The 25,888-nt window shown below is 39.0% G+C and overlaps 3 protein-coding genes across 3 annotated transcripts in view; 2 read left to right on the top strand and 1 right to left on the bottom strand.

Moving 5' to 3' along the window:
- Nucleotides 1-9,024, top strand: LOC139450873 (bis(monoacylglycero)phosphate synthase CLN5-like). Its single transcript, XM_071232709.1, has 6 exons — nt 1-5; nt 806-952; nt 4,609-4,786; nt 5,717-5,939; nt 6,519-6,608; nt 7,608-9,024. The coding sequence occupies exons 1-6, from the start codon at nt 1-3 to the stop codon at nt 8,030-8,032; spliced, it is 1,068 nt and encodes a 355-aa protein (XP_071088810.1). The 3' UTR covers nt 8,033-9,024.
- Nucleotides 8,738-17,641, bottom strand: LOC139449555 (uncharacterized). The gene is made up of 5 exons (XM_071231007.1): nt 17,587-17,641; nt 15,798-15,950; nt 13,557-13,638; nt 12,139-12,323; nt 8,738-11,260 (listed from the first exon to the last, which is right to left on the bottom strand). The coding sequence occupies exons 1-5, from the start codon at nt 17,587-17,589 to the stop codon at nt 11,171-11,173; spliced, it is 513 nt and encodes a 170-aa protein (XP_071087108.1). The 5' UTR covers nt 17,590-17,641; the 3' UTR covers nt 8,738-11,170.
- Nucleotides 17,642-18,683: 1,042 nt separating this feature from the next.
- The window catches only part of LOC139450419 (sterol-4-alpha-carboxylate 3-dehydrogenase, decarboxylating-like), a 54,200-nt gene continuing 46,995 nt past the window's right edge, over nt 18,684-25,888 (top strand). The window contains exons 1-4 of the mRNA XM_071232111.1: nt 18,684-18,709; nt 20,233-20,391; nt 21,326-21,472; nt 24,980-25,108. Coding sequence (XP_071088212.1) covers nt 18,692-18,709; nt 20,233-20,391; nt 21,326-21,472; nt 24,980-25,108 — 453 coding nt within the window. The 5' untranslated portion in view covers nt 18,684-18,691. The remainder of the gene's footprint in view (nt 18,710-20,232; nt 20,392-21,325; nt 21,473-24,979; nt 25,109-25,888) is intronic.

Raw genomic sequence — 25,888 nt, 5'->3', positions numbered from 1 at the left:
ATGCCGTATGTCTGAAAACATACCACAGCGTGAATATACAATTATATAAGCGTGAACTGTATAAAGTTGGTTGGTTGCTTGGTTTGTTGTTTAACGCCGCACTCAGCAATATTCCAGCTATATGACGGCGGTCTGTAAACAATCGAGTCTGGACCAGACAATCTTGTAATTAATTTCATGAGCATCGATCTATGCAATTGGGATCGATGACATGCGTGAACCAAGTCTGACATCTATCAACCTGACCACCCGATCCCGTTAGTCGCCTTTTACGACAAGCATAGTCACCTTATACGGCAAGCATGGGTTGCTGAAGACCTATTCTACCCCGGGTCTTCACGGGTCGAACTATATAAAGTCATAATGAGTTTGATCAGACTTTATTAATGAAATAGTGCACGATTGGCATCTGTACTATCGTAACACACACACTAACACACACACACACTAACACACACACACACACACACACACACACACATATATATATATATATATATATATATATCGGGTGTTCTTTAACTTATTTTGAGTAGTATATTTGTTATAGCTGAACAATGACATCGCATTATCTCGCTTTACAGCTTCAAATGACGTCGCTATGTGTAATTAGTTATATCCGTGTGGTTTTCAAACCTGACAATAAATGAAAAACATGGCAACTCAGTTTCAGTGTGATGAAAATGCTCTTTATCTATGTATACTGTAGACGGTATTAAATGTATCTGAAAACCTTTGAACCCTTATCTTGTATACATGGACCCCGAGTTGTACATCGCTAAAGTAGCCCACGGTAGTACACAAGCACGTGTTGTCATTTGATCACGTGGGTCACAGAAATGAATCTGCACCTGACCTTCAAAATGGCGGCTGTCGGGAGGCTTGTGTTGACGTGGTCATGTCTCGCTGTCATTGGAATAGCATCAGCCATAGAATGGCCAGTCCCATATCGGTAAGACGGTGTGTCACTATTGTGACCATGTTCAGAGTTGTGTTACAGAGACCTAGAAAGGTAAAGTGGTGAGTAGCGTGTGTTATTCCTGTCATATCAGGTACGTGGCGTGGCCCAGTGGGTGAAGCGTTGGCTCGTCACCCTAAAGGGCCGGGTTCTAATTCCTACATGGGTACAAAGCGTAAAGGTAAGGTGAAATGCGGTTTGACGTCTCGTCCAAGATTATTTCACTTACATAGCGACATGCATGCACGTGTGAGTGTGTGGCTGCTTGTACTAGTCCGGACTGATGCCGATTTTATAGTGCCAGAAAGGTAAAGTCGTGAGTTCCGTGTGTTATTCCTGTCACATCGGGTACGTGGCGTGGCCTAGTGGTTGAAGCGTTGGCTTGTCACTCTGAAGGGTCGGGTTCTAATTCCTACATGCGTACAAAGTGTAAAGGTGAGGTGAAATGGGGTTTAACGTCACGTCAAAGATTATATCACTTACATAACGACGTGCATACATGTGGCTGCTGGTACTAGTCCGGACTGATGCCGATTGTATAGTGCTAGCCCACTGAGATGCCATGGCGCAGTTTAACATGGATACCACACATAGACACAGTATACTGACTCCGAGCCGACCAGTCCTTGTTTTAGACCCTTAATGCCGAGCGCCAGACAGGGTTACAACAAGTACCATCTTTTAACGTCTTTGGGTATGACACGGCCGGGGGTCGAACCAATGACCTTTCTCTCTCGGCACACGCTCTGCCACTCGACCACGGAGGCGGTCTGGTGCTTTGAGGAATGTGACCTTGATTATCTAATATGACAAACATGAGGTGATGGGGCTTATTCTGTCCACAATATCCACAGTAAGGGCATCTTTATTGATTCATGAAGCAACACAGGTAAGATCTGTGAAGCCATTTATATTTTATTTGTTGGTTTACAAAACTGATCAACATAAAAAACATAAATAAGAAGAAAACAATTGTCTTTGTCCTCAGCGTTATATGGGATCTTGTATCCAAAACAAATTTGTACCCAAGTGATTAGTACCCAAAATCCTTAATGATTATTTTTATATTGTATATGGGGGACAGTGAGTGTGTGAGTATGGTTTTACGCCGCTTTTAGCAATATTCCAGCAATATCACGACGGGAACAATAGTAACATGAAAATGAAACACTATATCACTTTATATATTACTACAGTAAACTACGGTTATAACGAACCTAAAGGGACCACTAAATTTAGTTCGTAATAACCGTAGTTCGTTATAAGCATATATACAGCATAACTACAGCAAATGGACGTAATGCGTCATACGCTTACAGCCGGAAAGCACACGTAAACTGTCCAATATAAGTAAGTAAGTAAGCAAATGGACGGGGTCAAAAACAGTTCGTTATATCCGTCAGTTCGTGTATAAGCCAATAGCGTGTTCGTAAAAACGTAGTTTACTGTACTAAAATAATGCTTATGTCTCAGAAGTCACAAGTCAAGCACCATATAATCACTGTATAGATCAGCATGTTTCTGCACAATCTACAACAAGCCTGGCATGGCAGCTGAGTTGTTGGTTTTTGATAGGAATGAGACATCTTGTCACTGTGAAAAGAGGTAAGTAAAATTGGTTTGTTTTGAGAGGAATCAAGTAAGCTCCTTGAATTTTGTCAATTCTATTCATGTAGTATACCAAAAATTCCTATTGGTGTATTTTGTCAATAATGGTTGAATAAAAACGTAACTTATATTTGAAACTAATGAAAGTGTTCGTGAACAATTAGATGGGTACAAAATCACAACACCCACAACGAATTTGTCGTTGAATTGTCTCACGGAGCATTTTTTGTGTGTTTATGTTTCCATAAACCACGCCTATTAGCGGACTACTCTTTCCTGATTGGCTGGAAATAGAGTGGATGGGGCCATCTTCCCGAGGCAAGGGAGTTAACTGACTTTAAAAGTCCAGTTTCCACCCTTGCCGAACTAGGCTGGAATTCCTGGGCTCGATCGTAGCGCCACCAGTGGCTATTACTAGTTATGTCCCTTCTAAGCCGCTCCTATGGACCAATCAGATTCCACCGTTTGCTTCACACAAAATGGTGGCGCCCAATCAGGACGATCTGATCAATGATCAAGATCTATATTGTGATCAAAAGGGGTCTTACATCGCGAAATGCATCAAATCATGTGAGCACCTTGATTAAAAACATGAAAAGATTTGGAAAATATCTGCTGACAACGAGTTGGCGATGCACATGCTTTGCATATCTTGCAATCGACCGAAATCTGCACGACAGTTTACGAACAGGGTTTCGATTTCGGTGCGCGATTTTGATTGGACTATGCATAGACTCGTTAGTCCAGCCAAAATGTAACTCCATAATACCAGCCTAGTTCGGCAAGGGTAGAAACTGGACCTTTATAGTCAGTTAACTCTCTTGCCTCGGGAAGATGGGGTGGGCCTTGCGTTGCATTATTGCGCAATTTCGTGTCATTGTCTACATTGATGATGATTAAATAAGCAGTCTGTGAAGTTACTATTGTTGATTTATTTATTTGTAAGAATGATCTTTAATGTTATTTGCATTTATGGGGGTATAAATGTGAATACCTGTTTGAACACGTTGCATGTCTGCGGTTTACAGTGCGTTGCTCACGGGTTTCACCTCCACAAACGAAAAAAGTCAATTTTAAAATATTCCGTTTGGCAAACCAGTAATTTATAGCATAAGCACAACGTCGGGTTATGGGGGCATACGCTAAAAGCATGTGACACATTGTCACGACCTGAGTTTAGTACTGAGGTCATTTTCTACTGTTCTAAATACTAAAAAAATAAAACTGAAAGAGTGTGTCTCACTCTGAGTGGTGCGTGGTGCTGATACAAGATCACAAAGTCGATAAGGGTTCTTAGCGACTGTGCTTGTCATAAGAAGCGACTAACGGGATCGGGTGGACAGGCTGGCTGACTAGGTTTGATGCATGTCATCGTATTCCATTTGCGTAGATCAATGCTCATGAGATCAATCACTGGATTATCTGGTCCAGAATCGATCATTTACAGACCGTCGTCATGTAGCTTGACACCCGTGAAGATCTGGGTTAGAATAGATCTTCAGCAACCCATACTTGCCATGTCATCGATCACAGAACCATGTAACTAATTATAACATTAAAAATTTAAAAAACTCGCCCAAAAAATCATAGCCTTAGGCCTCGTCAATGATTTTTTTTGCGAGTTTTTGTATTTCTATTGTGATAATTAGTTACATGGTCCTCTGCGTGGATCGATCCTCATGATATTAATAATTGGATTGTCTGGTCCAGACTCGATTATTTACAGACCGCCGTCATATAGCTTGAATATTGCTGAGTGCGGCGTTAAACAACAAACAGAACAACCAATCATATAGCTGGAATATTGCTGAGTGCGGCGTTAAACAACAAACCAAACAACCAATCATATAGCTGGAATATTGCTGAGTGCGGCGTTAAGCAACAAACAAACAAACCAATCATATAGCTGGAATATTACTGAGTGTGGCGTTAAACAAAACAAAAAACAGGAACCATACCATAACATCGTCTCAAACGATATATTTTGTTAATTAATATATTTTGAATGAATGGGGCTTCACTATACATTTATGATTTTGTAGACGGTTTTCGTCCCGACCCCCAGCAAACCCGTACTGCCAGGCTGGGGTGATCCCGTTCTGCCCCACGGGGCGAGAAGCCAACACCATGCCGACCTTCCAGGCCACTGACATTGTAGAGGTGTATGCCCTGAAGGCCCCAGTCTGGGAGTTCAAGTTCGGTGACCTGCTTGCCAAGTTTGTAAGCACAAATCATCATTATAAATGAATGGAATGGAACTTTGGGTTTTGTAGCTCACCTTGTGGGTTTTTTTAAAATGTGCCAGTAATGATAAATCAGTACAATGTTTTAATTGTTTCTGTTCCAACCTTCGTATCGGTGCATTTTATGTCTTTATTGTTGTTTGCAAATCTTTTGTGTCATATTTTCTTTAAGACATACATTAACGTTTGTCTCTATAAAAAGAACTATAAATGTTGATGTCCCGTGACAGTTTCCACTGTACTCTGTGGACTACAATATAGTTTTGTTTATACCTCATGGTGGTCAATTCCCTGTAATTTGAAGTCTGCTTTCGTTTCGCTTCAGTCTTTGGTTCATGATATCTGTTAAAAAAATAATTACTTTAATCACTCGTGATATGAATATATGTCAGATAACGAACATACAATGCAATTTAGAAAGTGGTCATATGTAACAGATGTTAACTGTGACATAAAGATCCTTGTACCTTTTTTGGTTGAGTCCCATCCGGCGATGCCGGCGATGCCGGCGATTAGGTGCTTCTCTCTGGCAGTGTGGGTTCGAATCCCGGATGGGACTCAACCCCCCAAAATACTAGAATCTGTACTTTACTGAGAAAGTGTTATCACAAATATAGCTTTTGTCATATATGTCAGACTGTTTAGTAAACACAATATCACTGCATATTAGAACAATTTAATGGACGTTTGTTATTTTATTAGTATTATTTTTTGTATGTCAGTTGTCAAAAATGATGGTAACGTACCTCAGACATCCTTTCTCTTCAAACAAATCCAAACCATCCAATCAATGTTAGCGCCCAGGTTTCGTTCAGATAAGGATTACACAGTCATTGTTATACCTGGATTTCCTTATGATCTATAAACGTTACCAGCACTACAGCAACGGACTTCTCTCCTGCTTCAGCACATCATGCACGACGCCATAGGCTTCAAGAACCTCAACACCGGCCTCAACTACACCATGGAGTGGTACGAACTGTTCCAGCTGTTCAACTGCACATTCGCCCACGTGCTGTCAAACAAAACCCTGGAGTGGTGCAACCAGGGCGCCACCTGCATTTACGACGGCATCGACGACATCCACTGGTCACAGAACGGCACCCTCGCCAAGGTGGCGGACATAACCGGTATGAAAACACGGGAAAGAGTGATGGAATGTTGTTTAACGCTGCAGTCAGCAGTAATGTAGTTATATCACAGGCTGGGTAAAACCAAAGGTTGATAGCATGTCAACGCCCAAAGCCGTTGGGTTACGATTATACGCAATAAACAAAGTGTCAATACTTGACCATCCGATTCTAAATTTAGGCGGAGCCGACATGAGGCTCTGGGTACTGTTGTACAAAACAACCTTAGCGCTACGACTATCGCAAGTCTATGTTAAGGTATGGGAGTTACGATCACCTTAGCGCTAAGGTCGCTTTGTACAACGGCACCCTGGTCAATTCATCCTTGGGCTCTCCACGGGTTTCAGTAGAAGGATGGGGCGGGGTATGGTTTTTGGTACGGAGGACTTGGAGAAACTGTTTTGCCACTATTACAAATACAATTCATTGACTTGTCCAATATGTCGTTTCCGACGGCGTCAAAATGGTCGACTATACGAGGACCAACTCACATCGTCGGGGTACGATCGAATTCTAACCCCGATTTTCACAGGGATTAATCAATTAATGAAAGTGCATGTATCTTTCTATCTGCACCAGGTCAGATGTTTAACGACTTTGCACAGTGGACCCTGATGGACAACAAGACTGGGATTTTCTATGAAACGTGGACAGTTGAAAATGAACCAGGTAACGATGAACGCGGTAGACGCTTTAAAACGTTTAAATGTCATGCGACTATTGTCATCAACTGCATTGGTCAAATACACGATCTTTGATGCAGAAACAAATTCATCAGCCAAGAAAACCCACAAAACATGTTTGGGTGAATCGTAATTCATAGGAAGTGGTCATTCAAAGGTAGGATGTAAGTTAAACGATAAAAATTTATTGAAACATTGCCGTGGTTGTCAAATGCTCTATCAGATGTCTATGAGAGTCAGAAGTATCAGCATGTGTTCAAAGATTAATTATTGTCACAGCTACATGACCATGGCCCCGTTCAACAAAGAGATCTTAGAGTTACAACTCCCATACTTTAACATAGGCAATCGTAGGGCTAAGGTCGCTTTGTGGAAGGGCCCTTGCATTTCAACCGGAAGTCCGTAACCCAAATACCGGTGATGCAACCGCGTCTAATAGTCCTGCATCTTTGAACTTGTTCAAGGGTGCAGTTTGTGATTCTTTAGTATAAATGTGAAAAGATACGAAATAAAAAATAGAATATCATTAACAAAGGGTGCAGCAATCTTGGAACAATATAGATTCTGAACATTATACTGACAGATCGCCGTGTGAACTGGACCTTATTAATAGCCTTTTCTAATGAGTGAGTGAGTTTGGTTGAAAGCCGCTTTTAACAGTATTCCAGTTATATCGCGGCGTGTCAGCTGAATGTGGGAGGAAAGCCTGAAGTGATGCAGGTCTCAGACGTTAAGCACTTCGGTGAAACCCACGAGCACGGGTATGGTGCTGACAAACCTAAAAACATAATCGGGGCGAACCGGGATTCGAACCCACAATCATAGGTTTCTGGCGTGCCCAAGGGACGCAACTCTGAACAGTGAATCGCAGCGCCTTAGACGACTGGGCCACCCGTGGCCCCCCTTTTTCTAATGACATTCTTTTGTCTATTTACGCATGGTAACATGTCAAATGTCTTATTTCCTGTTCACTTTCTTATTACAGGTGGAAAAATGTGGTTCGATTCCTTTGACTGTGCCAGTTTCGTCTTGAGAGCGTTTCAGAAAATTGGTGACCTTGGAGGAAAGTTCAACAATAGCGTTCACCTAAATTACACCCGTATTCATCTCTATAGCAACGAGCCTCAGTATCTAGGCAACGCCAGTACTTTATTTGGTCCCGGTCAGAACCAGACCCTTGTGAACGACATGCTGGCCTTCTATGGCCATTTCCAGTCTCACCAATCCATCGGCCACTTGATGGAGAGTCTAGCCGAGGCTTACGAGGAGGTTTATACGAGTCATCGCTTTTACTTCTTCTATAATTTCGAGTACTGGTTCCTGCCAATGGTGGAGCCTTATATTAAGCTTACCTTCTATGACGTGCCTCTGCCCGGTACCCAGGGATATAGAAGACTCCCTGATTATTGAGGATACTTCGGCAAATGTATAAGCACTTACTTCTTTGTTTAAGAGGTAGATTATTGTTTGGCAATTGTAATTCTGTTTTCTTCCATGTACGTTTTCAAGCCTGAAACACCGATAGCAAGAACACATGCTGTGGACCATAAGTGCCCTTATATTTTGTATTTGTTTGTTTTTAGTTGTTTAACCCCGCACTCAGCAATATTCCAGCTACTCGTATAACGGCAGTATGTTTATAATTCAGGGCATGATCAGCTGGTTTGCTGTTTAACATTTCAGTACATCAGTAACATTTCTCCCTGGGTTATATACTCAACTACCCGTGAAGATCCGGGGTAGAACAGGTCTTCAACAACCCATGCTTGCTGTAAAAAGTGACCATGCTTGTCGTTTTAGTTACCTGGGATCGGGTGGTCAGGCTCGCTGACTTAGTTGATGCATGTCATCATATCCCAATTGCGTGCATCGATGCTCATGATGTCAAACACTGGATTGTCTGGTCCCGACTTGATTATTTACAGACCGCCGTAATAAAGCTGGAATATTGCTGAGTGCAGTGTTAAACAACAAACAAACAAAAAACTTTCTCAACCAAGCCCAGGAAGAAAGTTTGAGGTTGGAAGCCCAGACCTGACTCTTGAGAGGATAAGACTGCTACTTGTATAATCAATACACACACCCTTCAATGATAACTAAACATTCAAATTGAACACAAAATATTATTTATTATGACAGGAAACATGAACACTTTGTACAACATGTCTACATTCAGTTTGAGACAAAAATATGTGACCCAATAAATACATGACCTCTGGAAGGCAGATGAACCGTAGGCATGGGGTAACAAAACAAATAATGCACACAGTGGTTCTCGAAAACAGGACCCAGCTGTTTCAGAACTCAGGATACGCTTCATTAAGCAACAGCTGGGCTTTCAAAAATAGTCACACTAATAATGAATATCAGAATGTTATCAAGTAATAAAGGATTTCATTTTCTTGCAATGTAGCCTGTTTTTGTGTTGCAGAAAAACAGCGTGCTGGGAAGACTAGTTGTATTGACTGAGAAAGTGCTGTTGGAAACATCTTACACATTACACATGTTTAGTCACAGATATCACCCAACACATGCACACTACTGTCAATAGTAGAATTTCTTTTTGATGTTTAATGTGGAAGAAATATGAGCAATCCATTACACTTGTAAATAATTGAAGTAATAACTTACCATAATACATTATAATATATACCACTCCACTTTTGACAGGGATATTCTTATCTTTCCATGATACACCAAAATTATTGTCAAGTGTATATATAAGGCTTGCTAAATACAATGTTTATTCCTAATAGGGAGACTTGCCCTCCAAAAACACACTCATGTGATAACCTCTATATATCTGATTATCCTTCTCAAAAGTTGAGTAGCATATTCTTCCATAATTCCATTATATCTATGCCAGATTGACTTAACAGAGACGGAGCAAGCATATTCTTAATGCATTCGAGAAGAGTGACTAACTTATTGTCTTGATGCATAGTGGCCTAGACACAAAATAGATGAGGGAAAAGTGCTGCACCAGCAGTAAGTTAACACTAAGTACTGTGACTGAGATGGACTGGATGTAATACTGTCTGTTTTGATAAATGGAGACCAATACAAAATGTAAACTTGATCAAGATGACCATTGCTCCCTTGGTAGACATGGCGGAATGTTTAGAACATGATGTTATGAGGCGGGCAAAGGAAAAATATTTTCACAGAGGCAGAAAAGTTGAATTAAAGACTGATAAATATAAAACAAGTACAATTTTAAAGGTTGTATAGCTGATAAGCATTTGTTATTTTGTTTAGCATTATAAACATTGGCTACCTTTTTGTTCAGTCCTGGGCCCACTTGCACAAAGCCATCCTAGCGCTAAGATGATCGTAACTCCCATACTTTAACATAGGCTTACGATAGTCTTAGCGCTAAGATCGCTTTGTGAAAGTGGGGCCAGGTTACCATTAACTTATGTTTGACAAGCATGGGAACCGTATACAGTTCCTTATGTAGCACTGCCATTGATAAATATATTGAACAAATACATCGGGAATACCAAATGTGCAACAGGAAACAGAATTAATAAACTATTTAAACGTGTCGTCATGTTCAAGACTTGGAGACAAGAAATAAGTCTACCAACATGACAATTATTGTACAATACTCCTAATATCAAAATGAATGAAGTCATTGACAATTTTGGCATTTTTTTTCTCACTAAACCAAGACTTGTATAACGACAAAAACAATTTAGGTTCTGTGAATGAAGCATGGCATAGTTGACAATATTTTATCAAATAGTTAACAAATGTGATGAGAGCTGAATTGACTTTAATCTGAATTTCAAATGTCCAAGACTGCTGAATTTACTTACCATATGTTTTTTCCCCATGTGGCCCAACAACTTAGAAAGCCAAGCCCCTTTTTTTATAAATACATTGAATCCAATGCATATGGAACCAACCACTTTAAACTTGGAGAAAGATGTTGAGGCATCGTCAATACTTCATAGGATTGTATACACAACATTCTATAACCTGTTAATACATACAATGGCCACTATATTAGCCAAATATATTCACAAGTTATGGAGGAAGATTGTGTTGAGCTCATGAAGTATTGCTGATGATGATATTGAGGTTGCAAAGACGTATTGCATAAGTGCACCAGTGTTGCATTTCAACAGCAGTTCATGAGAGGCCATATGTAGAACAGGATGTGTGAAAAGTTGATGTCATGATACTGTCCATGTAGTTTAATATCAAATCAGAAAATATTTACTTGCATGTTAAACACTTTTCTTTCCCACTCTTTCAGTAATCTGAAGTTAACACAAAGTTGATTGGCATCCAATGTTTCTGATGAACAAAAATGAGTTATCTCCCCTGAAAACTATGAAATGATTCTGTATTACAAATGCTTGCATCTTAAGATTGCACCCAGAATCAGCATCATAAAATGACATTGCAACTTTTGACACACCCGAGGTGACCAACGTCCAGATCTGTCAATGATACCAGGCTGCCTCACTGTCCAGGCGACGCCCACTCGTTTGTGTGTCGCTGAATGACTCCTATATACAGTCTATGTACATAGATACATCAGTATAAGCTTGTCTTCTTCATTATCCTTAAGAATTCCTCCTGATTGATTTCACCATCACCATCCCTGTCAGCTTCATCAATCATTTCCTGAAAAACACAAATTCAAACCATACCTACTTTAAACAAATGTTAAAAGGTTCCTTATTATCATATTTATGTTTGTCACCTCAATCATTAAAGCAGTGTTTGGAATTAAGGGGGGTTCCTGGGCTCCTTGAGGTCTTCTCCTGTCGCATCTGAATCTAGGGACCCCAAAACCTTAAACTTTAAACATTAAGGGACCAGTGACGATCCGGGGTAGAATAGGTCTTCAGCAACCCATGCTTGCTGTAAGAGGCAATTATGCTTGTCGTAAGAGGCGACTAATGGGATCGGGTGGTCAGGCTTGCTGACTTGGTTGATGCATGTCATCGTATCCCAAATGCATCGATCGATGCTCATGATATCAATCACTGGATTGTCTGGTTCAGACTCAATTATTTACAGTCTGCAGTCATATAGATGGAATATTACTGAGTGCGACGTTATACAACAAACAAACAAACAAACTAAACATGAAGGTTATAACAAGGTCCCCTTACATGCAGAATTTCGAAGGGCTTAACTTGAATAAAATGTGGGTCACCCCTTGTCTTCGAGGTAATCAGTGGGTTCCTATGTTGATTTTCTTTTGCTAAAATTGAAACTTCTGAAACAAGGTGTTAAAGAAATGAAGCAAAATCATTTTGGAAAGCCAACTGTCTCAAGAAACATGCATCCTTCACTTTGACTGGGCGGTCAAAGGTCAATCTGGCTTCATCTGACGTGATCTTTGAAGGTCCTCACATCTTAATGCAGACAGATATTGTATCAGATTGGAATAAGATTGAGTACCTCACTCATTTCCTATTGAGGGGGAAATACCAACAAAAGATAAAACACTGGTACTTCTCTACATTCCTATCTCAATAACCATGGTAACCAACCTGCAGTTCTTCATCCGTGAGATTTTCTCCTAATTCTTTGGCAACACGTTTGAGGTTTTTGAAAGATATTTTTCCCGTCTCATCATCATCAAACAGACGGAAGGCCTTGAGAATCTCCTCCTTGGCATCCTTCTCGCTCATCTTCTGCGTCATCAGCGTCAGGAAGTCATTGAAGTCGATTGTGCCTGGAACAATGGGCAATGTCTTTCAGTCTGCGTTCAGACTCACCATTCCTCAATATACTCACCCATTCAACAAAATACAGCAAAATATTTCAGATATTAGACATGCTTGATCAGCGGTGGCGAGGTGAGCTAAACCCTAGAGTGAGTGAGTGAGTTAAGATTTTAAGTCACATCACTAAACCCTAGAGGTCAGAAAGACTGCAAAAATTCTTCACAAACCATCTGAAACCTAAGTTCAACGCATTCTATTGGAAAACACTTCAACAGTTGACAATGAATATTGGCAGACATTATGATGATTAAGCACTGTGCACTGAATTCAAATGTATATTACCTGTTCACTGATGTTATTTTGTCATCCGTTCAGCCTATATGGCAGCTTGCTGCCTTGTGTTACTTTCAAACAGAAATGCTTTGAACTCAACATGCTCAAGTTTCAGAAAGACTATTGTTTTCAATCCAACAAAAGATATATACACTCGGTTTAGTTACTGTCTTGTATGGGTGCCCAGTGAAGAGTCACAGCAAGCTTTAAACATGGCAAGCACAATTTTAAACATACAACACATATTCAATGACAATAATCTCATCAAGCTTCAACTTGCTCCACATGTTTAAACTGTAAGGTAAACCAATGTGAAAACAGCCACCTTTGTTCAGCAATTCCTAATTACCATGTTGAAACATAACCATTAATAAAGGTTCCTTCACTTACCAGTCCATTACTCATTTAGAATACCGTATTCGACGTAATAAGCGCCCAGCTCTAATAAGCGCCCACGGCGATATTTGCTAATATATTGGCTAGTGAACAATCCCAATTAGCACTCCTTCCGATTGATCAATGTATACAAGACTTATTTATTCGCGTATAATACGCACTCGTGTGTTACATGCATTCTTATTTATGGGCAATGAAATTCTGGAAAAAATGTATCTGTGGCATATAAACATTTCAGTGTGTCAGCATAAACCACGAAATTATCTTTAAACTCTCTTTTTTCCACCAAAATAATATTCTAATAAGAGCCCCCTATTTCTAATTTTGAGAGCGCCCTGGGTGCTTATCACGTCGAATACGGTAACTCATATTTACCTCATGGTTCATTCATAATGCTAACCTAATGTTTTGTTGATTATAAACTAAAGCCATGTGATTTCATCAACATGGTCAAGAGAAAAGTTAAATTCTGTGACTCCAAAACATTTTCCATCATCATCAAAATAACTCACCTGTTCCTTCTTTGTCAATATCAGCAATCATTTTCTTTATTTCTTCTTTTTTGGGCTCAAAGCCTAATGCTCTCATTGCAACCTACAATGAAACATGAATATATATGACATTGACATTAAGAGCATAAAAAGGGGTCCTTTTCATCTTGTCATAACACCAATGTTTAACGTTAAAGGTGTTTTTTGGGTTTGTTTGTTGTTTAACGTTGCACTCAGCAATATTCCAGCTATATGACGGCGGTATGTAATTAATCAAGTCTGGACCAGACAATCCAGTCATTGACATCATCAGTATCAATCTACGCGATAGGGATACGATGTCATGCATCAACCAAGTCAGTGAGTCTGACCACCCGATCCTGTTGGTCGCCTCCTATGACAAGAATCCCTAGATTCAAATACCAGAGAAGACCTCAAAGACTCCAAGACACGCACACCATCCCTTAATGTAGAAAGAACTCTGTGCAACACATCTTAATATGTGAATAATATTTAGAGTATAAATTATCCCTGATCTGTCCTCATAATTAATCATCAACCAGTAAATAAAATGAGCAAAGGAGACTACAACTTTTTAACATCAAAGAAATTGAGGTACAGCAACTCTACAGTCCTACTTCTAGCAGGTCAATCAACGACACTACTTGTCTGCAAATTCAAATTTGTCGTTCTGAGAATATCAGCCATGATAACTGAAAACCCTAGTCTCCTAATTACCTGATTCCATGCAGGGTTCTACCTAGACTTATGAAAGTGGGGGTCCAGGGGACCCGAATAATTATTTTTAAGGGTCCTTACCGGCAATATGAGGGGCCTGTACAGTAATGTAATGATGTAGTGAACGGTACATTTAGGTGTAATTACTTCAGAGCCTGGCATGAATCAATGATCATGTGAACACTGGTCATGATTGATGAACGAAATAACAGACACCTATAATATATCTGCTCTTGACGCATTGTACACGATTGTAGGTACAATGAATATTATTGTGCATTCTTCTCTCTACATTTGTGCATTACAGAAAACCCTGTAGGTGTCTAAACATACAACAACAAAGGTTACAATTCTTAAACCTAAACTGGAAACAGACAACAAAGTGTTATCCTCTCACAATGCTCCCCAAGCTTTGATGCTAAGTATTTTAACAGACTTCTCCACAAGCTGAAGTCAGGATCTAAATTATCACCGGATGTCACCATCAGTGCAACATTAGATAAGACTTGATCCACCCAGAGCCAGAATCATTGAGAATGGCCCACTACGCAAACTACATATGTTTCTGGTTTCTAGGAACGATCCTAATCTGGAGCCTCCAACCCATAAACCTTTCCTTGTCATTTTTCTCCAGTAGAACCATAGGTTTTATCACCATCAACATGATCATGGTACCAGAGCTCCAAATAAGCTGCGTATCTGCGTAAAATACGCATAAGGGAATGCAGAAACACGCAATAAAATAAAATCCAAGCGTATCAAATACGCAACGAACATTACAGATAAGCTACAAAAATAAAACTTGTGCGTATCATCCAACTATTGTGAAGTAATCCTGTGTATTCGATTAGCAAATCAGCAACTTATTTTGAAATTATAAACGGGCATTTCGTCAACCTTGCCAAACTCCACGATGACAGTTACATCACGATCATTTGCCATCACTCTTTCTTGTGGAAGTATTGTGGTATTTTGTTGAGTCCTGTAAAGCTCTCAAACCCACACGGCACCAGTTTGCAGGGACTAGATGAAGTGTTTTTAAATATTAACTTAATTACCCACATGTGTAAAAACTAGTGGGTAACAGAAATTTGAATACCCAGATAGAATTACTGATACCCAATGATTTTAAAATGCATGGGTAAAATACCCACAACACCAAAAGCTTATCTGGAGCTCTGTGGTACTGTCCATGCCTAACATGTTCAACGCCACTAACATTAACGTGTGCACCAACTGCTTAACTATTGACAACCAGTCCTTTATACATTCAAAGTAAATAAATTATCTACCTACCTACCTTATATTCATGATATTTGGATTTGCACAAACATGAAGCACGTGCAAATGTTTTGCTCTTTTTTTTAACCTATTAAGCAGCCTTTGTTGCTATCTCATTCCCATCTAGTTTTTAATAGATTCTTAGTCCCCTCTAGCATGCTCAGTGTTCAACAACAAACATTTAAATTGTAGGCATTTCACTGGCATCTATTGTGGGAAAAAAAAACAATAATAATGTTCTACCTTAAGCTCTTTGGCATCTATTGTGCCGGAGCCATCAGCATCAAACAGGTCAAATGCTTCTCTGATCTCCTGCTTCTGTTCCTCGGTTAGTTCCGGCTTGGGCCCCGCCTTCTTCCTGCCGCCACCAGCCAACGAGGTCTTCTTGTATGTTGCCTGCAATGCAGAATGAATATTTCTGTTACAATCCAACTTGTTGACTGTTAATTTAGTACTTACAGGTTCATAACCACAAGTCTTTACACATCATCTACTGCACTGGAATGTGGTCTGTGCTAAAATCTTAAGTCTTAAGGTACTGGGCAAGTAGTTATAAAGGACTCCAAACTAAGTGTCCTTGGCAGGAAAACTGGGGAAAATATCTTTATTTTATTCAGTATTGGGATTTTAAAGTTCTTATTATTTTACCAATGTATTCTCAGCATTGCATTCATGTAAAAATCTAATACTTACCTTAAAAACCTCTTCCTATATATATATCATGTTTATTGGCCACATTATCATGGATTATAAGTCCCCATAAGGCCCCGTAACATTAGATATAATAAATTATTTGGTTGAGACTTTTTACTGACCATGTTATATTTGCTAAAGACTTGGGGTTGAATATCGGCCTTTGGCAAGCCTAGATGAATCCCAACACTGGCAATGTGTTGACATATAACAGTTTGTGTGTAACATGGATACGTACCAACTGCATTATGATGTTTGTTAAACTCACTGAAACTCAGTATTGGGATTTCAACCACTACCATGTCGGTAATTAAAAATGCAAAGCCATCACAGCGCCTACAATTGCTCATAAACCATGTGGTTTAGTGATACTGAGTTGTTTTTAGTTGGTCACTGAAAAAGAAACTTTATTTCCAAGATCATATGCTTGAAAAATATCTTGAAAGTAAAGATTAGCATAATTATAACTTAATAGTGGCAAGTGCAGGCTAAAATGACACTGACTTCTCGATGAAAAAGGCACCTCATTTGGTGAAAATGGCTACTAATTTTCGGGCGAAAACAGCACCTCCATTTTTAAAAACGATAAGAATGATTTATTATTTGTCTTCGCAAGTGACCATGTGAGTTTAATTTCCTTTATTTCAGTACCAAGGTAAAGAAAATAAGGCACTGTTTTTGCCAGGCAATAGTAGCTGTTTTACATGTACAGTTCTTATACCAATAACTAGGGCTTACATCACCTCATCCCAAAAGGGAACTATTGTTTCAAGGTACAAACTCAGTTCACAAGTCCTCTATGCATCACTTGTTCAGTAACAACTTACAAGTGAAGATAATTACAAGGGTTTTTTTTCAACAAACTGTTAGAAATAATTATGAAGGATCGTTGTTTTGAAAAGTGTGCTATTTTGCGGCTCTTACATGTCCAACAAACCATTCAATGCCTTTAGACAAGCTGAGACATGAATTAGGCCCTAGGCCTATTCGACAAGTTCATTAACAAACTACAAAATTTGATTCTACTGAACATTAACGGCACGCATTATACTAAATCTATAGAGGCAGGACAACTAGATGGCGAACCATGATGAAGAACATTAACATATATGCTGGTAATGGACAGTATTGATCTGGTCGAAGCTATCTCGATCTGACAGTTCCTTGCAAACAAATTCGAAATTTATGCCGAATAAATTCCCCAAATTACGGCTACGAATAACTGTCTTGATATTAATTTTGAAACGAAATATAAGCTTAATTCAGATAACACAAATGAAAAAGGCAATTGATCGATTTCAAGACTCGAATTAAGAATGCAAACAGGTATGTTACTTACCATGACTTCTGTTTTGTTGATCTTCGAGACGAACAGACCGCCTTGGTATCCCGGATATAAGGACCGAAGTGATGCTTTCGTCGCAATTTGATTGGCTTACTTCTTTGAAAGACGAATACTATTCTGTAAACAACTAGTAACAATGTTCGCGTGTACCCTAGAACATTCAGGTGGATATAGTTTAATGTGCTTTTCCATCAATGCACCGTTGACATAACTAAGAAATAATTACTTAACGTGTATATACCTTAATTAACCTGATCCAAATAGCACCATCAACGTGAAAAATGTCAATTATTTTAACTTGGAAAACGAATGATGGATACTTGAGTGGTATCACTTTCAGAGAGAACATTTGAGGTAAAAAGGACGATATATATATAACGATATATATTCATAATTGATTCAGTTATGGCCTGATGAGACTAGTACGTGGTACGATTTGAAAGCGCTAGCCTATTAAAACTGTGTTCAATCTTACTCCACTTATTTAATTATTACTATATTGTGCCTGAGAGTTAGAACTGTACTGTGCTTTATATATCATACACATAGAACCCAAAATACTAGGTTGGGCCGATAATGAGACATCTTCTTTGATATACCACCAGTAAGAAAACCGTTTATTCATATTTATATATATTTATTCATATTTCACTTGCATCTCATTCTTATTTTTGTAGTCCTTATATAAGTATGCATGGTCTTATCTCTGCTTTTTGTATGCATGGTCTTATCTCTGCTTTTTGTATGTTCATAATGAGAACTTTTACAAAATGTATCACCATCGACGAAAATTGAATTTCATGCACTGTTTAATACGTAATTGTTGATATCAATAAATTTAACATTTTAATCATGAAATAATCGTAACTTTGTAAGAAGTAATAAGTTAGGTTGGGATTTATGTTAACGATAACCAATTTATAGTACTCATGAAAAAGCGCAATTAAACACCAGAAACGCCCACGCGTCGCCTGAAGACAGCAGATGCCCGTTTTGATCTGTTATTAGTTTGAAAGTTAGTACTGTCTATATACAACGCTAGGTCCGCACCAGAAGGAATCACACAGCTCATTGGCTAAAACTCTTATCAACAAACAGTATGGCGGCTGCTTCACGGGTATGGGAAGTTTTCATGAATCATATGAACATTAATTCCGTTCCTACTCCGTTCATGATTATATACCAAAATGACAACCGTTGTGTGTCCTAGTTTAGAATGTAGCGATGTTGTTACTGCTCTCTAACCACTGTTAAAATATTTTGCACTGTTCGAATTGCCTCATACGTTTGTAGCAGACGAATCTTTCTATCACATGTTCTTTCCTGATGCTATGATTGGTGAAACTGTCTCAGACGACATACATCACATCGCACCACTTTAAGAGTTTGAACTGAAAGAAGATTGTAATTTAAGGGAATAGTGTTCAATGAGCAAACTAACAACAAAGACAAGGATTATTCAACATTGTTTCAAAACTGATTAAAGTTTTTTATCCTCCCAAGGCACAAGCAGAAATGAATAATTAGAATAGATCATTCTTAGGCAAATCGTGACAAAGCACTCGGTTTTCGTTTATTTTTACATGAGTTTTAAAAGAACAGAATCCTTACAACAACGTATGTTATGGTCTAACATCAACATCCATGATTACAGCATTATCCTAGGGTAATACCATACATGAAGGAAAAATGGTGAAAAGAATTGAAACATGCCCAGTAAAGTTCACTGTGGTCTGAAACCCAAATCTTCATCTGAAGCACTAATGCAAAACACACAACCTCGACCTTTAGGCTCGACCTTTAGGCTCGACCTAAACTGAAAGTTTGTTCCCAAGACTATGGAACCTACAGACAGATTGTATTGGAGAACCAACCTATTTACTGCTGATTCCATCAGTTGTCAGTGCTACTCTAGGGGAATCACTCATAAAATCTCTGTTGTAGTTAATAATAATGCATTAATGTATAACATCCTGGTCGCTTGTTTTGGAGTTAAATAAAACAGAAACTCACTCACCCCTCGACCAGTATATAGTGTCTATTCGTTATGGAGATTTTATGAGTTTTTCTCATAAGCTACAGGAACATTTAATACATATATATGTTCACACATATTTCGCTTGTTTATTGTTTAATGCCTTACTTAGCAATATTCAAACTATGTCAGCGTAGCCTGTAAAAAATCCAGTCTGGGCCAGGCAAACCATTGAATAAATTCCAACTTGGAGTCCAAATGGTGGTGATTATTATTGTCAGCACTCCAATTAAAAAAAAATGGAATAATATCTGTTTGAAATTTATACTTATCTATCAGTTATTTCAGTGAATGTATATTTTTCCATCTAAGAAGAATGATGTGTGAATAGCAGTCCCATGTCAAATATGAGGTGTATGGCTTTTTGGTATTTTTAATCAGCTCTTGTAGCATCTTACTCTCTCTAAAGTCATCCCTCTTATAGTTAATAGGGGGACACATAATGAAAATGTACAGTACTTGAAATAATGGTTTTGAAATGGAATTTGATGAACTGAATTAATACTTAACCTTAAGACCTTGTGTTGGTATGAAAGTAATTGTAAGTTGTAAGTTGTCATTTTATGTTTTCATTGCAGGCATAAATATTTTTTTATTTGTTTCAGAACAAGACATGTTTGGTAATTGGAGGGTGTGGTTTCCTTGGCCGCCATCTCTGTGATGAGCTCCTTAAGCGTGGCTATTCTTGTCGTGTATTTGATGTAAGGAAAACCTTTGATGATGACAGAATCAAATTCTTCACAGGAGATCTATGTAACGAACAAGTAAGTCACATATCATAACCTAATAAAGGACCTGTAATTTTTGTGCCTATTTTTATGCATGTTCCCTATTCAATTTTGTTATCACTCAACTGTATTACAATATCAGAGTGTTCAAAATAGCTTCCTGCTCATTGTCTTGGGGACAGTTAATTGTGAGACAGTGACATAACCCTTCAAGCCTGTCCTATTCAGAGGGTACAGTTTCATTCTGTTTTACCACATGCACCAGGTGCAACCAAGTGAATTAATCAGGTTGCACCACAAAAATATTGGCTGCACCATTTCCTCGTAAATTGAAACACTTTATTTTTAGTTATAGAGACATTCTAAAGGATTTGCAGACAGTTCTTAAAAAAAAATAAGTTTTTCCGCTTTTAGGAAATATAACGGCTGCCATGCACTTGTGGTGAGAGATGTTACCTGCACTGGATGCAACCTGGCGATAAAAGTTACTTGCATTGCACTAGCAATGTTTTACCTGATAGTGAAATCAATCAGTTTATTCATTACATTCAAAATTAATAAAATATCTTCATACATCAATGGAGTGTTTGCCTACTGGGTTAAAGTGACCCCATGGGTGCAGTGAGTGAAGCACCAGTCATGACACTGAGAAAAGCGATGTCAAACCTCAGTCACTATGTATCAATATCAAAATTGCAGTAAGGCAAGAAGTTTGACAACTCAGTCATTGTTGCCTTGTAATGTCAAATTGAGAAAGTATAACTGAAGAGCTTAAAAAAAACCCAGGTAATGTCATTATAGGTTGTAATATAAACCACAAGTTAATATTTTCAGAAGAAAGAATAAATTTTGATCTTAATTGAAACTTTCCCAATTTTACAAATACTCCTTACATGGTTAGAACACTGAAATAACTTTCCTTATTCCTTATTATTTTATTTATGTGACATGTTTGATTATTGTATGTTAGGATTTGCAACCAGCTTTGAAGGGTGTCAGCTGTGTGTTCCACTGTGCCTCTCCAGCGCCCTCTAGTGACAACAGGGCCCTCTTCTACAAAGTCAACTTTCAGGGAACGAAAGTTGTCATAGCAACTTGCAAGAAAGAGGGTGTGAAGGTAAATCCGTATTTCTTGGATTTTATATATTTTTTGTAAGGATTCAAGAGTTCAAGGTTTGGAATTTGAAATGACGTATGTTGGCATCTGAGCCCCATTTAACGAGTTATCTTATGGAGCTACGACTGCTTTAAGTCTATGTTAAAGCATGGAAGTTACGATCGTCTTAGTACTAAAATCTGAGCCCAATTTAACAAGGGATCTTATGAAGCTACGACTGCTGTAAGTCTATGTTAAAGCATGGAAGTTACGATCGTCTTAGTACTAAAATCTGATCCCCATTTAACAAGTGATCTTATGGAGCTACGACTGCTGTAAGTCTATGTTAAAGCATGGAAGTTACGATCGTCTTATTACTAAAATCTGATCCCCATTTAACAAGTGATCTCATGGAGCTACGACTGCTGTAAGTCTATGTTAAAGCATGGAAGTTACGATCGTCTTAGTACTAAAATCTGAGCCCAATTTAACAAGTGATCTTATGGAGCTACGACTGCTGTAAGTCTATGTTAAAGCATGGAAGTTACGATCGTCTTATTACTAAAATCTGATCCCCATTTAACAAGTGATCTTATGGAGCTACGACTGCTGTAAGTCTATGTTAAAGCATGGAAGTTACGATCGTCTTAGTACTAAAATCTGATCCCCATTTAACAAGTGATCTCATGGAGCTACAACTGCTGTAAGTCTATGTTAAAGCATGGAAGTTACAATCGTCTTAGTACTAAAATCTGATCCCCATTTAACAAGTGATCTTATGGAGCTACGGCTGCTGTAAGTCTATGTTAAAGCATGGAAGTTACGATCGTCTTAGTACTAAAATCTGATCCCCATTTAACAAGTGATCTTATGGAGCTACGGCTGCTGTAAGTCTATGTTAAAGCATGGAAGTTACGATCGTCTTAGTACTAAAATCTGATCCCCATTTAACAAGTGATCTTATGGAGCTACGGCTGCTGTAAGACTATATGTTAAAGCATGGAAGTTACAATCGTCTTAGTACTAAAATCTGAGCCCCATTTAACAAGGGATCTTATGGAGCTACGGCTGCTGTAAGTCTATGTTAAAGCATGGAAGTTACAATCGTCTTAGTACTAAAATCTGATCCCCATTTAACAAGTGATCTTATGGAGCTACGACTGCTGTAAGTCTATGTTAAAGCATGGACGTTACAATCGTCTAAGTACTAAAACTTAGCCCCATTTAACAAGTGATCTTATGGAGCTACGGCTGCTGTAAGTCTATGTTAAAGCATGGAAGTTACAATCGTCTTAGTACTAAAATCTGAGCCCCATTTAACAAGGGATCTTATGGAGCTACGGCTGCTGTAAGTCTATGTTAAAGCATGGAAGTTACAATCGTCTTAGTACTAAAATCTGATCCCCATTTAACAAGTGATCTTATGGAGCTACGACTGCTGTAAGTCTATGTTAAAGCATGGACGTTACAATCGTCTAAGTACTAAAACTTAGCCCCATTTAACAAGTGATCTTATGGAGCTACGGCTGCTGTAAGTCTATGTTAAAGCATGGAAGTTACAATCGTCTTAGTACTAAAATCTGAGCCCCATTTAACAAGTGATCTTATGGATCTACGGCTGCTGTAAGTCTATGTTAAAGCATGGAAGTTACAATTGTCTTAGTACTAAAATCTGAGCCCCATTTAACAAGTGATCTTATGGAGCTACGACTGCTGTAAGTCTATGTTAAAGCATGGAAGTTACAATCGTCTTAGTACTAAAATCTGAGCCCCATTTAACAAGTGATCTGATGGAGCTACGGCTGCTGTAAGTCTATGTTAAAGCATGGAAGTTACAATCGTCTTAGTACTAAAATCTGAGCCCAATTTAACAAGGGATCTTATGGAGCTACGACTGCTGTAAGCCTATGTTAAAGCATGGAAGTTACAATCGTCTTAGTACTAAAATCTGAGCCCCATTTAACAAGTGATCTCATGGAGCTACGACTGCTGTAAGTCTATGTTAAAGCATGGAAGTTACAATCGTCTTAGTACTAAAATCTGAGCCCCATTTAACAAGTGATCTGATGGAGCTACGACTGCTGTAAGTCTATGTTAAAGCATGGAAGTTACAATCGTCTTAGTACTAAAATCTGATCCCCATTTAACAAGTGATCTTATGGAGCTACGACTGCTGTAAGTCTATGTTAAAGCATGGAAGTTACGATCATCATAGTACAAAGATCACTCTATGGTATATGTGCTAGTTCAATAATGACAGAACTATATTAGTTGTTTAACTAAGGATGATTCCTTTAATTTACAGCATAAACAGCAAGCTAAGTCTTTGTATTGTTGTAATGTGTGATGAATTTTAGATCCATTAGGTAGAAAGGGACATAATTCTGCCAGTACTGTTTACATCTGACTGTGGTGGTAGAGTCTGCGAACTGCCAGTGGAACAGTGTGCTGGAGCCTTGCAATGTACATACACAGATAACATAACATTACTTTTGTTACAAATATTTGCTAGCTGAGAGAGTAAGTCAAATTGGCATCCAGAAATGTACTAATTTATCTGCAGGGATAAGTTTTGATGAGGGTATTCAGTAAATTTAGAATATTTTTTAACAATCACCAAATAAAAATCTTTTGAACGAATAGGCTATTGTATGGTATGCTGATGTTGCATGTATTAACAGAAATCCTGGTGAAATTGAGGACGAGTATCATGTATTATTGACAAAAAGTGGTCACATGTACATACATATGTTATTTTTGGGATTAAACTTTCTAAGCAATTAGTTTAGCAAATATTTAACTATAATAGTTCAGGGCAAAACTGTACTTTATTACCCTACACATAGGGGTTGAGCCAACTTTGTTTCTTAAATATTTATCCCGAGTGCCTGGTGTTAACAATTTACTTACTTACTTTGGTGTTGACAAGCAGTGCCAGTGTGGTATATAGTGATGTATTTCTGCCCAGCGCCTGATGTTAACAAGCAGTGCTAGTGTGGTATATGTTGATGTATTTCTGCCCAACGCCTGATGTTAACAAGCAGTGCCAGTGTGGTATATGTTGATGTATTTCTGCCAAGTGCCTGATGTTAACAAGCAGTGCCAGTGTGGTATATGTTGATGTATTTCTGCCCAGCGCCTGGTGTTGACAAGCAGTGCCAGTGTGGTGTATGTTGATGTATTTCTGCCCAGCGCCTGGTGTTGACAAGCCGTGCTAGTGTGGTATATGTTGATGTATTTCTGCCCAGCGCCTGGTGTTGACAAGCAGTGCCAGTGTGGTATATAGTGATGTATTTCTGCCCAGCGCCTGATGTTGACAAGCAGTGCCAGTGTGGTATATGTTGATGTATTTCTGCCTAGCGCCTGGTGTTGACAAGCAGTGCCAGTGTGGTGTATATTGATGTATTTCTGCCCAGCGCCTGGTGTTGACAAGCAGTGCCAGTGTGGTATATGTTGATGTATTTCTGCCCAGCGCCTGGTGTTGACAAGCAGTGCCAGTGTGGTATATGTTGATGTATTTCTGCCCAGCGCCTGGTGTTGACAAGCAGTGCCAGTGTGGTGTATGAGGGAAAGGATATAAAAAATGGTCGAGAAGATCTTCCGTATGCTGCCAAACCCATTGACTACTACACAGAAACCAAAATATTGCAGGAAAAGGTAAGTAGGTTTTAATTTTGTACAACTTATTCATAAAAATCTCTATGTCTTTGTTCAGATCTCTGCTTCACATCCTCCTGTCCTTGTTCAGATCTCAGCTTCACATCCTCTTGCCCTTGTTCAGATCTCAGCTTCACATCCTCTTGCCCTTGTTCAGATCTCTGCTTCACATCCTCATGTCCTTGTTCAGATCTCTGCTTCACATCCTCATGCCCTTGTTCAGATCTCTGCTTCACATCCTCATGTCCTTGTTCAGATCTCTGCTTCACATCCTCATGTCCTTGTTCAGATCCCTCCTTCACATCCTCATGTCCATGTTCAGATCTCTGCTTCACATCCTCATGTCCTTGTTCAGATCTCTGCTTCACATCCTCATGTCCTTGTTCAGATCTCTGCTTCACATTCCCTTTGTCCTTGTTCAGATCTCTGCTTCACATCCTCATGTCCTTGTTCAGATCTCTGCTTCACATCCTATTGTCCTTGTTCAGATCGCTGCATCACATCCTCTTGTCCTTTTTCAGATCCTCGCTTCACATCCTCATGTCCTTGTTCAGATCTCTTCTTCACATCCTCATGTCCTTGTTCAGATCTCTGCTTCACATCCTCTTGCCCTTGTTCAGATCTCTGCTTCACATCCTCATGTCCTTGTTCAGATCTCTGCTTCACATCCTCTTGCCCTTGTTCAGATCTCTGCTTCGCATCCTCATGTCCTTGTTCAGATCTCTGCTTCACATCTCATGTCGGGACCTGAACAGAATAGTTCCCTTGTATCACCATGAT

Source organism: Haliotis cracherodii, unplaced genomic scaffold, assembly GCF_022045235.1.
Source record: "Haliotis cracherodii isolate W230 unplaced genomic scaffold, xgHalCrac1.p SCAF_8, whole genome shotgun sequence".
Lineage (NCBI taxonomy): Eukaryota > Metazoa > Mollusca > Gastropoda > Lepetellida > Haliotidae > Haliotis > Haliotis cracherodii.
The sequence above is the reverse complement of the archived record's forward strand: the minus strand, read 5'-3'. Positions and strand labels throughout refer to the sequence as shown.